The 14,434-nt window shown below is 44.2% G+C and overlaps 1 protein-coding gene across 1 annotated transcript in view; it reads right to left on the bottom strand.

The window, feature by feature from the left end:
- myo15aa (myosin XVAa) overlaps positions 1-8,778 on the bottom strand; it is a 46,325-nt gene extending 37,547 nt beyond the window's left edge. The window contains 5 exon segments of the mRNA XM_039611573.1: positions 1,130-1,204; positions 1,391-1,500; positions 2,334-2,397; positions 2,731-2,813; positions 3,175-8,778. Coding sequence (XP_039467507.1) covers positions 1,130-1,204; positions 1,391-1,500; positions 2,334-2,397; positions 2,731-2,813; positions 3,175-8,778 — 5,936 coding nt within the window.
- Positions 8,779-14,434: the final 5,656 nt, after the last annotated feature.

Raw genomic sequence — 14,434 nt, 5'->3', positions numbered from 1 at the left:
GTGTGAACATTACCCTGAATTAGAGCACGGCTTCTCAGGACTTCCAGAAATCATTTAGAGCGTCCATTATTTGATCCTTTTCACCTCTGTGGTGGTGCTTGCGGAGTGTTTGACTTAATTGACTAAGTGATGTGAGACAAGGCTAATCTTGCATTAGGCAAGGCTTCGGTTCCACTTTTGCATTAAACCACCTGAAAGAGTTTCACACACATGCACACACAGGTCCATTGCTCTACCACTGCCAAGCACTAAATACCACCATTATGTAAGCTTGGCCAAAGGGGGGGGTTGTGTGTGTGCATTTAGGGACGCTGGCACCTTCACCGCATTCCAGCATAGGGTTTCAGCTCAATGGCTGCTTAGCTAAAAACAGGACCATTATTGGTCACTGTACACCAGACCTCAGTTACCCCTTAACACATACTAACTGAAACACAAAGACACACTCGCGAGCACACAGCCCGCACAAATGTACTCACATACGAACACACACACACCTCTGAAACATAACCTGCTCCAACCCAGACCTGGCTGGGCTTTCCTTACAGGTGTCTCCTTCCGAATACGGCTAAAGTGTTCCAGGTTTGTGAGTGTGCATGTGTGAGTGTGTGTTTATGTGTATGTTATGAGTGTCTTTTGTCATATCTAAAAGCATAGACCTATGTTTGTGCAAACCTCTGGATGGAGGTGTGTTTGTTCTCACAGATGAGCGCAGCTACTAAATGAAGTCACACTCCACTGTTGGTAAATTTAACTTCACTGGTTTATGTGCATGTGTGTGCATGTGTGTGTGTGTTTGTGTGTGTGTTTTCTCTTCCAAGAGATCAGTTCTGACATGGAGCAAAACACTCCATCTTAAGTTTGCTGGCCAGTAAACCACAGACAGACACTCATGAATTTACAAACACTAATCCATCTGTAGATGGAAACCTTTAACCAAGAAGCTCCATGGACAACCTTGAAAGGTTACCGATGATATATCAAAGGATACAAAAGAAAAGCTTCACATTGCAAGACTCAGATGTTAAAAATACAATGTACAGTATAATTAACTGCATGCACGTCTCTGTTGTCTGATTCATATTTACAGAGAAAGTGACTGAAGAGAAAATGAGAGTCAGTCTCTTACCTGATTATTATGACCTGGTTTTTTTTGGCATCCATCATTTGGGAATGAGCAGCGTTTGCTATGGCAAACAAATGCCTGAAGGAGAAAGAGATACACAATGAGCCTTCAGACTCTTAAAGGCAACAAAGTATTCTGCTTCCTTCTTTCTGCACTTTGATCCTCTATTGCTGACACTTATTAACAGTTGTCAGCATGGATGAAACATAATAATTTGATATCTAAGGTTCACGGTTCAACAATTTTAGAGTGAAAATAGCTTACGGAGGGTTCTCTCCCAAGGCACAGCCCTTGTACATGAGCACCATGTCTGTGCCATAGATGTTTTGCATCTTATAGGGGTTCACAGACACCAGAATGCTGCCTATGTATGTCTGCAAAACAAAAAAAAGAAGAGGTTCACAAAGAAAGTAATTTTACCATAAAGATTGCAGTTTATGTATGTATGAACATGTGTCTGTGTGTACCCTATCCCTTAACACGTGGGCCAATCTGATCAAAAACGTTTCATGAACATTGTCACACATACCACAATTATTAATATATGTTTAAAAAAATGATTATAAATCCCAGTTCTTTTGATTTTCTGTGTTACTATATGTGCATTTCACCATCCCCCTGCAAAAGCTGTTTGTCACGTTCAACATACATCACCTACGCGCAATTTAAGAGTCACCAAAATTGTTTCTGTCGTCATTCAGTCACGGCCAAATATGGAATGAAGAATTACAAAAAAGGTTCTGAAATATCACAGACATATAACTTGACAGACGACGTTTTTGATGACCATCAGGATCATTTAACTTAGGTTAAATGATCAGCCTGCGGGTCAATTTAGATGTACAGCCAAGATGTAAATCCATCAGGCTACAATGTGTATTAAAGCTGGTATCTTAAATTATTGACCAAAGAAATAAATACATGCACTAGGTCCCTTTTATAACTCTTAATTACAGGTTAAAAATGTACGCTTTTTGGTGAAACCCAAGGTTTACAGGTCAGGTTTTGTTTGTCTTTCGAACTGAATGTAGTTTGTGAAGGAGCCATAGATGTTTATAGACAAAGTTTTTGTCATCCAGCTAAATAAATATTAAGGAAGATTTTAAGACAACAAGATAACTTGACCATACATGAGTGCTGCAAAAACAAAAACAAAAAAACATCCTTAGGGTTGTTTTTGCAATGTGTGTATTGCTTAAATACTTACATAAATAAGCTCTCTCTCAAACCTTTTCCTTATGTTCAGCAGAACAGCCCCTTCATGCATGTCACTGGGGGAAAGAAGCAATAAGAGTATTATTTATGGGGTTATGAACAAAAAAAGCATGTTTGAGTTCAAATGAATTTAAATTGGGCTTTTTTTCTTACAGCCAAATACTTTCTCCACCCTTTCATCATTCTTTAGTTATAAAGGTTTAAAATGTGTTGTGCAACACTGCCTGCTGAGCACAATGAACTGCCTCCATAATCTGATAACCAAAAATATGACTTAAATATACAGAAATCCTGAACAGCCAGACAGTGTTTGAAGTCTACTCTGCAATTGTAAGTCTTTGTTCTAAGTGTAACTGTGGTGTACTGTGGCATTTTTGTTTTTAACTTACTCTAGCTGTGTCATATCTTCGACACCATTTTCCTCTCTTTGCTCCCGCTGAACCATGGTGGGCAGGCTTCTGATTGCATACATCTAAAACAAGCACATAGACATTCAGAAATGAAATGCAAGTACATATTACAAGAAGACCTTCACTCACAAGAAACTGTTACTCCTCTTGCTTTTGAATTATTATTAGTTTGCTTACCCTCAAACTGTATGAAAAACATTTCAGAAACGTTACCTTTTTTGTTGTTTAGCAAAACATTCTGCTTTTTCAAAACAAAAACATCAAGACATCCCTAATCATTTGTGGAACTTTTTCACTCTAATGTTACACTAGATATTTCAAACTCACTGCATAAACAAAAGCACTTCACAGGTTGACACCATGGCAATTTTAGCCATTGTGGATACTTAATTGTGTCATGCCACATTCGTTTTTAGAAATTACCTTGTCAAACCACTGCCCATGTGGTTCCCCCTCCCTGCTGAGATTCCATTCTCCTTGCTCATTCCCCAAGCCTTCCTGTCCCATCAAGCTGCGGGGGTCCAGCAGCTCCCCATCACCATACATGGACCACTTATTTAGGTTTTGCACTGTCCCATGAGGTAAAACCCTCTCTGCCCCCCACACATCTTCATCTTGTTGGGCTTCAACTCCAGTGTTCTGTGCCCAGTGCTGTCTAGGGCCAGATCCTTGGACCTGGGGTGATACTACTGCATATGAGGAGGGTAGGCGAAAGGAGGCCCCCCGAAGGTGAGGGTTCTGCAAAGCACCAGATAGGTTGAGTGATCGAGGTTCTGGCGTTTTGGGGGCACCGAGTCGTGTCATGATATTGCCATCAGGGAGACGGTATTTCGCCCCACGAAGGTTTGGGTTTTTTGATAAAGCATTAGACAGGTCAAGCGCTTTGGGTGCCGAAGCCGGCTGAGGGCGGGTCATAAGAGTTCCGTCTGGCAAACGGTAAGTGGCAGATCGGAGGTTCTGGTTGCGAAGAGCGTTGGAAAGGTCAAGTGAGCGTGGTTGAGAGGCATCAGTAGATCCAGGCTGCTTAAATAATGATGTGTTTGGAAGCCTATAAGAGGCACCACGGATGTTGGTTTTTAACAATGCACCAGAAAGGACAGGGTTGGAAGAAGCAGATGAAGAAGGTTGAGCTTGGTTCCGTGAGAACAACGAAGATCCTTCTGGGAGCTGAAACTTTGCCTTACGCAAGTTAGCATTCATCAGGGCGCTAGATAGCCCAGGGGAGGCTACTGAGCTCTCGGCACTCTGCGTCTGCTCTCCTGGACGTGTGAGAAATGAACCGTCTGGTAATCGATAAGAGGCGTTACGAACATTAGCATTGAGAAGAGCAGAGGAGAGTGTAGAAGAGGAAAGGGAGGGTGCAGATGTGGGCTCTGTCCTGGTAACAAGCGTACCATCAGGTAAACGATATGTGGCTTGTCGTAAATTGGGATTGAGCAAAGCAGAGGAAAGCATAGGGGAAGACAGTGGAGATGGACCTGAGACATGTTCAGCAGGTTCACTTCTTGTGACAAAAGAGCCATCAGGTAGTCTATAGGTCGCCCGACGTAGGCTTTGGTTTTGCAAGGCATTAGAGAGCATCCCACTGCTAACACCACCTACACTATCGGTGTTAACTGGAGTCTCAACGGGGCCCCGGGACATTGTCAAAGTGCCACCTGGAAGCTTGAACATGGATCCCTGGATGTGTGAAGTTCGCAATCCACCTGAGAGAAGTGGGGAGGTACCTCTGACACCTCCTTGTTGTTGTGGGGAAGGTGGAGGAGCAGGTGAGCCTGACAATGTGGGGGAGGGTTGCCGCTGAAATGGTGAAGCAAAAGAAGCATTACGTAGCTGAGAGGTCAGCATAGCAGGGGACAACTGTGGGGAGGAAGGGAGAGAAGGGGCAAGAGGGACTGCTGCTTCAGGTGGCGTGAGAACTGTTGTATAGAGGTTGGCATTGCGTTGCAGAGGAAATGAGTAGGAGGCACTCCGTAAGCGTGAGTTCTGCATTAAAGCATTGGATAGACCAGCAGTGGGATATTGGGGCATCATCTGGCTCTCCTGTACATTAGCTGATATCTCCTCCTGTCCACCAGGCATGACAGGTGATGGGCTCCTCTGAAAAGCTGTGGTGTTGCTGACATTGTGCAGGTAAGGGTTCTGGAGTGTGCGTCCAAGATTAGGTGATGAGGGTGTAAGTTGAGGGAGGCTCTGGGGGTAAATCTCATGCTGTGTTTGTGGGGAGCTGGGCCTTTGTAAAGGTGAAGTGCGAGCTATAGTGGAGTAAGGGAGAGGAGAAGTAGGAAAGGGTGAGCCTACAATTTGACGGTGTGGTAAAGCATTTGTAAGCATTGGAGATGGGTCTGGCTCCATCAATGTATAGTCATACTGAGTGATATTCTGTGATGGTGGAAGAGTACCAAGAGAAATATTAGCATTAGGAACAGGAGGCTGAAAAGATGCTGGTCCGAAACCATGGGGACTCATTGCCCTGTGAGGCAAAGGGGAGGGTGGATGAGACAAATGGTGCATGGGAGTCGCAGAACGGGACAGCATCGGAGATTGTTGCTGCAAGGGCTGTGGAGATGGAGGTCTACTCTGAAGCCGGCGCACTGATGGCTGGGAAGAAAGAGGGCCACTCTGTTTCAATGATTGCTGTGGAGGGGCAGGGGGACCTGGAGGAGGTGCTCTGAATGACTGCCTAGACTGAAGAGAGGGCTGGTTTCTGGGCATTCGGACTAATGGCTGCCCTCTACCTACAGGTCTGTGGAATCCTCGTTGGGGGGTACCAATTCGCTTGGACTCCCTTAACCCTGTAGGCCGGGAGCCTGCCCTGGCTAACATGGGTGTTCCAGCTATATCATCTATCTGACCTGAAAGAGGGGCGGGACCACTATGGATGGAGGACCTAAACGGGGCAACATGCTGAGTGACAGGGGGCCCGTGTCGACTGTGTCTCTGTAAGTAGGGGTTGGCTGGAGACGGTTTCACAGCCCCCATGGGCACATGACTTCGAACCCCTGCACCACCTCTCATTCTGCGAGTAGAGGAGCGGGTGGGGAGGGGTCTACTGGTGACACGCGACGGCGATGGAGAAGGAGGGCGATGGGGAGAGGTGGGGCGGAAGGATCGTGGAGGCGACTCAGCTCTTTCAGGATGAGTCGGGCTCCTTCTTTGTGTATGTGGCTGGGGTGGAGATGGGGAACGCCTCATCTTAGATGTCTGCTTTCTTCCTCTGAACAATTGCGGTCTGGTAGAAGGCAAATGGACTGCATCTGGTGGAGGCTGCTGTCTAAAGGAAAGTCTTGGGGAAGGTGGTGGGCTCGCTCTCTTCCTTAGCGATCCCCGGGGAGAAGCTAGCGGGCTGGAAATTGGGGATTGGGGTCGGACAGACGAAGGAGCTCGACGCAACCGAATATCTCCCCTCTCTTTTGCCATTGAAGGCTGAGTTCTCACTGACATACCTCTCCTATGTTGTAGTGGCGAAGAAGGTGGTGGGCTGTGTGGTCTGCGCCTGCTAACTGGGGATGTTGGCCTTTGACCTGGCATTGCGACCCGCTGACTGAGCACCCGCCTATGTGAGTGAGGAGAGAGGTGTAGGTCAGACTGGATGCCTGTTTGGAAGTCCATGTGATGTGGTGAAAGGCGAGATGAAGGAGGCACCATTGCCCTAGTTGATCCCAGCCTCAGTGATAGCTGTGGGGATGGAAGGGGACTCATTCGGCGCACTGGCCTAGGTGAGGCAACAGGTGAATGTAGCTGTGAATGCATCACTGGCTGCACTGGTGGGCCCAGTGGTGTCATTTGGACCATCTGGAATGTCTGTGGGTCTTGTGTAAGGGGATCTTGATAGACTTGTGAGGAGAACTGAGGTGGCAGGGGAGATGGGGTCAGATGACTAGGAGAAACAGGGAAAGGAGGGTAAGTGTGCTGAGGGAAAGGAACGTGTTCTTGTTGAATGCTTGCGGCTGTTAGAAAGGGGCCGTGTCCAGCAAGAATGGAAGTGTGTTGTTGGTTCATGACAGTAGGGTAATTTGGCTGTGTAGGATGATATGTGTGGATGGGTTGCTCATATTGTATATCTGGCATCATCTCCTGATTGTTGAGGGCCAGAACTGGGGAGGGAGGAGGAACCATAGGGGATGCGGGACGAGAATGAAGAAGAGGTGGTGGCAATGTTTCCACCTCTAGTCTGTCTTTTCCAAATAACCTAACCTGGGGCCTGGGAAACCTGAACTGCTCTGTAGGAACTGGCTCAGGTAGAGGATAAGACAGCTGTTCTTGTCCATATAGCTGCCCCATCTCAACTGGAATCAGCCCAGAATCCATATGGAAAGGTTGCTGATAATGATTATAAGCAGGAGCAGGCTGTGGATATCCCAGCGTTGGGTCATTATATAGACTGGAAACAAAACCATTTCCACCATTCATCAGTCCATAAGAGTCAAAGGCAAAGGCAGATCCCACATTGTGGTCAAAGTATTCTTCATATGGCCAAGGGTCATATGGGTCAGAGAAACCATTCATGGCATCACCATAATAGCCATATGGTTCTGACTCTATTGCATATAGCATTCCATCCTCACCATAGTAGTACTCCACCCCTTCATCATCATAGTAATCGTCATACTCATCTTCATAGTAGCCATAAGGGTAATCATAGTAATCCATTTCATCATCATAGTAAAGCTCGTCATCATAATAAAAGTTGCCTTCCTCATCATAGTAACCATATTCATCTTCCCACTCCTCATCATCATAGTAATCCATTTCCTCTCCAAAAGGGTCATATGGGTCATAGGCAATCGGTTGTCCTCCAAAGCCTCTAGGCCTCCACCTGTCGTGGTAATCATCCTCATATCCATACTCATTATCATCGTACTCATATTCTCCATTGTAATAATGTGTCTGTCTCCCTCTAGTGTCCCTGTTAGCAAATGACAAGCGCTTTCGGCCTCGTCCGCCAGCCCTCGCACCAAATCGACCATGGCCCTTTGAAGTCAGGAACCTCCCTGTCAACCAGTTTGTTGCTGCAGCTATCCTCCCTAACATCCAACTTTTAGACTTAAAGCCTGGTGTGGTTTTCTTTTTGCCAAACATGCCTTTGAACTTCCCTCCTAGTCCCTTTGCCTCTGTTGCCATGTTTCCTTTACCCCCTAAACTGGATAGATTTATTGTCTTTTTAGGTGGTGTGGTTTCTTTTGCATTGTTGTCTTTTTTATTAAGCAAGCTGAAGCCAGACAAGCCTGGCTTCTTGTCAGCAGACTTTGCCCCAAAACCAGCAAAAAGCTTGCTTGTGCCTAGAAGTGGTTTACTACCAGCAGCTGGTTTCTTTTTTTTGGAGAGTCGTAGGAAGAGACGGGACGTGCTTTTAAGGTTTCTCTTTGGTTTTGCCTTCTCTGGCTGCTGTTGTTTAGAGGGAAAACTGAAAGGGGATGCCTTTCCTGTAAGGCCTGTTATGGCTTTGGAAGCTCCTTTCAGATGAGATTTCACATCGGGTGTCTTCTGTACTTTTGCTGCTCCTACGGTCTTCTTCTGCCCCTCTGCAGCAAATCCCATCATAGCCTTAGAGGCTCCTTTAATGTGTACATCACTCATCTTTTTCAGGTTTACTGCACCCATTCCTTTTTTGATTTGTGGCTTTCCATCATCACTCTCATCATCTGATGGAGGAGGCTGTTTAGAAGGGGGCTTAAAACCCTTTACAGCCATGGCCTTGGATGCACCTTTAAGAGCTGCTTTCCCTTTCCCTTTGTCTGGTTTCTTGGTCACTACTTCTTCCTCACTGTCACCACTTTCGTCTTCCTCAGTTTTCATCTCCTCTTCTTCTTCCTCTGACCCCTCCTCTGACTCACTGACAGGTTTCTTTCCTTTTCCCTTCTTTCCATCATCCTTTCCTTTCCCCTTAGCTGGGGGCTCCTCCACCTTCTTCCCCCCTTTCTTGTCATCTTTTCCTCCTTTCTTATCATCCTTCCCTCCCTTCTTTGGTTCCTCTGACTTGCCTTTCTTGGCAGCTGATTTTGGGTCACCTTTTTTGGGTGGCATGATGAATTCTGAGTCAAATCATTTTAAAGAAGGTCAGGAAGTTCGCAAAAGTGTGCTGGACAGGGCAGCATTAATGTCAATGTTGATATGCAGCGTTGAGAAGAGCAGTTCAAACAGAAGCAACATCCTCTCATCCCCAGTTGCTTTCATGTCTTCTCTCCTTTTTCCTCCATCCGATCTGTCAGTGTGACACCACAAACACACACTGCAGGATACTCTGTCTCGAGTCAGTTGTTCTATAATGCACAACAGGATAAACACAAACCACAGTCCTTCAAAAGACGATCTAGTAACGGAGTCGGAATCTCAGCCATCAGTGCTCGCTCGCATTACAATACGTGCTCAATCCTCGGCAAAAGAGCTATTTTCTAAGCACAAAAAGAGAAACAAACCTCCTTTCCAGGAGTATTGCAAAAAAAAAAAAATGCAGATGCTTACTGATTTTCAAATATTACATATGGAATAAAAATCTTGCTGATTGTCTCCAAGTTTTACCCACTTACTGAGTTTTTTCACTTAACATCTAAAATAAAAAAAGAATCCACCATGTCAAGGCAAGCTCCTGGACCCGATGGTCTGTATGGGTTTGTAAGTAATTTCCCAGGTTCACACGACAGATAAAAGACCCTGCTATCCCACTGACAGACTCTGTGTAGTCCTTTGTGTGTCTCCCATTGTTAGTTCGTCCTGTGAGTCCAGCAGTGAATCCTCATCTTGGCCTCCGCACCAAGTTTAGCGCGATGCTCCCCCCAACAAGGAGAGCCGATGCAAGTGCGTCAGAGTGAGTCTCCGTGTCCAGGGATGTCCTCTTCTTTGTCTCAGAATGAGCATGCACAAGTGTTGCGTTTGCGGTTGTATCCACCCACAACCGCGTCAGCTTGCCTTTGTGACCTCCTGCAACCTTCTCCATCTCTCTCTGGTTACTGAAACTTCCACAGCCCAGCTCACCTCAACACGAGGCCTCTTCCGCATCTCAATCCATTTGCATGACATAGGAGCATATATATAAATATATAAATATATAAATATATTGGATGTCTGTGCGTGCATGTGCATCAGAATATGAGTCTCCCCAGTTACAGTTGCAAAGGGAACCATAATGTCCCAGCTATACTGGCTTGGGGTAACACTATCTGCTGCCTCACTTCTGTATGAATAATGCAAGCTGGCTGAGCTGTTGCTAAACTGTGTCTGAGAGGCAAAGCTTCACATAGCCCAACCACACACATACACGCACACAGACACACACACAAGAAGCACCATGGACCACAACTGAGAGTGATGCCTTCTGTTAGGTTCCTACAGTGCACATGCACAATACATTTTATGGAAGAAGACACCATTCAGGGATATGAAATGTCAACTGAAAAAGGCAAGTAAGGACTTAGGAAAGATTTAAGAAAATCAAGTCGCTTTGCTTCTTATTGATATTGCCCAGATCTTTTAAAAACTCAGTCTGCATCGTGACCGTAAACTGGCTATTATGCATCTTTCTAAATATTAATGATGGCTGCTATGAGGCAAACTAAAGAACAGCCAAACAACAAAAAACGTTTTATTATTTTTCCCCTCATTATTGTGGCATGCTGGCATATTTAGACTGGTAAAAACACAAACACATACATACATGTATGGGCTATCAGTAGATGCGCAATGGGAAGTGCAAAAGACTGTGAGAGAATGACAGAAGTGTCTGTCGTGGATTCACTGATGATGGGCTGATATTCCAGGAGGTCATCTCAGTGGCAGATATGAATGTTTAATGACTGCCCTGTGTTCTTTCTACGGAGCATGGATAAAACATTCAGCAAGGGCTCCTCTAAATATATCACAAAGGGTCAACCCCGCCCAGGCCCGCTGCCCAACCAATATATTATACATACTGCTGTCAGGGGTTAACAGCCAGACATCACACAGCAGATGGAAAGTAATGGTTTCATACTGGCATTTACAGCCATTCATCTACAAGGGAAGTTACAATGAACAAAATAAGGATTGTGGTTATTAATGCCAACTACAGTTAACAGGTTGACCTCTAACTTTTCTAACCACTGAATTGGAATGACTAATAGTCTTGACCTGAGAGTACATCCAAGCAGAAATCTGTATCACATTTCCTCGAAGGCAGTGACCATAGCAAACTCTAAACTGTCTGCAGCCTGTGCAGCAATAACAACAGCAGTTGTCGGTATCATCTAACTGCCGGTAGAGATAAGAGGGTGAAGACAGGACAGAGAACAGGCCCAGAGGAAAGTTCAAAAGTTCCTTCCATGTGAACACTGTTGGTAACCAGGCAGGTAACAAGACACACAAAATGCTCTATTTGATATGTGTGATATGCATCTGCTGTCTGACTGATGTGGCCTGCTGACTGAGTGAATGTGCAATGAACAGAGCATAAGTGACAGAAATGACTGAGGTGGAAAAAGAGGGGAGATAGAAGGCATGTAAGAGACAGAATCTGTAATAGTGAGTAAACTGCGGATTACTCCAAATAAACTATGGATTACTATGTGGTGATAGGTGTCCCTCAGAGAAAACTGTTAATGAGAAGAAGTGAAAACGAGGAGCGGCAGGAAAGGAAGATAGAGAGTGAATGAGAGATGACGGGCAAAAGTCTTTTCATCCGTGTGCCAACCACTGACAACGGGCTTTCAGCGAACCCACTCACTGATACAAGACTAATAAAGGAGATCACCTGAGCAGAGCATAGCCAACAAGCTCATTCAGTGAGTGGGGGCACGTGCACACACACACACATCTATGCAACCACACGCACAGGTAGGTTATGTCTCATAATGAAGATTGCATGATCACTGAATGCAAGATGTGAATCATCCAGAGAGGCTAGAGATTGACAGCTACCGTATACGCATTAATTTGGGAATTGAAAGCATGCCCCCCACTAAAACACACACACACACACACACACACACACACACACACACTAGTGTTATAGGGGCAATTTATTTGAGGGAAAAGCAGCAGCGTTTATTATCATTACATTTGCCCCCTTCCTGGAATATGTTAACTGCTACATGCATCTATACCTCAGGGGTGTCAACCAACTGGACAGCTCTGGAAACAGTGAAGAAAGGCAGAGGTTTTTGGACTTTTAAATGTGTTTAAATAAACTTCTCCTGTTGATAAAGACTTCCCTGATGGCCATTCATACTATCAGTCACATTCAGCACTTTATTCTATGCACTTAAGAGCTTTATTTACCTTGCACTCACAACTATGGCATATTTAGCGTCACTACCTGAGTACACAGAGGAGAACATGCACACTGATAGGCCCAGAGACCCAGAACCTTGATGCACATCATGGTATTTTCACAGTAACAATGTTAATTATCTTAGCATCTTGGCTTAGCATGTTAGCATGTTAACTTTTACTACATAGCACTAAACACAAAGTTTAGATGACATCATTTGTTTTGCTCACAAGCCATAAATATAATATAAACAGACCAAAGTAATGGATCTACAATTGACCTTTAAACAAACATGATGCTGGAGATGATCACACAACCTGCTATACGGTCAAAGTGACAGAATAATACTCCACAGTGACATATTTGCTTATGAAACATGGGTGTAAAACATAAGGAGGAAAATGACTGACAGAAAGAAACACAGAGTGAAGGAGGGAGAGTGTCTTTCAGACTGAAGGAAAGACAGGAGGATGAGGAGGCTGGATTCAGGTTTCCTGTAAGCCTTTAAGCCCCATTCAGGTCTTAACCTGCGCTGTCAGACTTGACAATGCAGGAAATGGCAGCAGCTAGTAACTCACTGAAGACTTGTCTCAGAGGATCAGACATCATGAGAATGAAACAATCACAAACATTTTGGTACCAAGGCAAGGCCCAGGGGCTGTTGGCTAAACCCAATAGCTGTATTCCAAAACTAGGACTTTCATATGAAGCCTCATAGTGTGTGAGGCTTATATTAAATATAAGATGTAATTCTGTACTTGTGATTGATCCCTATGACCAGAATCAAGAGAAGTCATTAGTTTTTCAACAACTGGGTCCAACTTTATCCTTGCAAACAACTAAAGTGAACCTTTGCATGTCAAAGGCTGTGATGTGAGGTTTTTTAAATCATTTATAATTTTATCTTTATAGGAATTGAACATGAGCATGCTTTCTTTTCACATAAAAATTATATTATGTGGGCGATTATCCATGACAATGGAAAATTATACCCTCCTAACATCCGAGGAAAAAACGATCTTCCCATTGAACTTTTTGATTTCCTGCCTCTTTGGAGCTAAAAGAGGCCACCCAAACACATGAGATATCAGAGGAAAGCTCAGAATGTCCTATTAAGTACATCAGGACTTATTCAGGTAGCTCAAATAAGTCAAAAGATATAGACCAAAAACAAATGTCCATTACAGAGGACATGAATGAACAGACTGGTTCTTATGTATACCATTTTGTCATCAGACAACACGAAGCAGAATGCCTTTGCCTTTCAATAATATTCCTTATAAAGATACTTGCAATGACCCATCAGCTCATTCAAACAGCAACACTGAAGTAGGTGCCCTTGATTCCCTTTGATGATTTTAATTTGCATCATTGCAGCACTTTTGTTTTATTGAAATTTGTCCATGGAGGAGCAGAAAAAAAGTTAAAACTAAAAATGTCTTCAGTTCCTCCTACAGAAGGCATCAGCAGATCCAGATTTGCATGAGGACACACAAACTCACAGTGTTAAACCAACACGAGCCACTGTTACAGTATTATAACTCCTCCAGTACTGTCACAAAGAGATCTGACACTTTGTTTGTGCTGCAAATTTTACTTTAAAACTGTAACTGGGAAAATAACATCTTTTTTAACAACAGTTAGGTTCCTCACTGGGACTTCTCTTTAACAAGATTTCCACAAAGTTCTAAAAGTTTAACCAACTAAAGATATACAAGTGCAAATATTTGTTAGTTGGATAAAACAGACATCTCATGACAGTGAAGTTGATGGCCAGTTTTTTTTAGTTATAAAAGCACAATAAGCCCCTGGCTTTTAAGTAGCTTACCTCATCTGTTAATCAGACTGACTGTGACTGATATTCAGATCATGTTTCCCACAAAAATCCAAATCCAAAATTTATGAACCAACCCACCCGCCGTCTGGAATAAAACCACTAAACTCGCCGACTCCTCTGTGCATGGACTTTTATATAGCGGCCACACACACGCACAGACACACAAAGTTCACCTCGCTTCTCTTAAATGAAATGAGCAGATCGAATGGTAAACATAACTTCTGATGCTTCAGTATCCACCTGTACATCTACAGAACAAAGGCACAACAGCGAGAGAACAGTGGTGATTCAGACATATGCTTTTTTTTTTGGTATCCCACGCATCATTAGCGCAGTGATTGGGTTTCTCAGTAAACACGCTGCACTTAGAAATGTCTACGTGCAGCATTACCCCGCTTCCTGTCCCAATAAAGTGTTTAAGCAAACAGATCCTTTGTGCATTAATGGCAGGATTGGCACACAAGCATCCTCTCCTTACCACACTCACAGACACTCACACACACATATCACGCTATCATCACTGCCAAAGCGTGTCTCAACGTCAGAGCCCAAAGAGTTATTTGTTATAAATCCTGTGCGGTGACAATAGCTGTGAGACATTT

This window comes from Oreochromis aureus, linkage group 4 (genome assembly GCF_013358895.1).
Source record: "Oreochromis aureus strain Israel breed Guangdong linkage group 4, ZZ_aureus, whole genome shotgun sequence".
Lineage (NCBI taxonomy): Eukaryota > Metazoa > Chordata > Actinopteri > Cichliformes > Cichlidae > Oreochromis > Oreochromis aureus.
The sequence above is the reverse complement of the archived record's forward strand: the minus strand, read 5'-3'. Positions and strand labels throughout refer to the sequence as shown.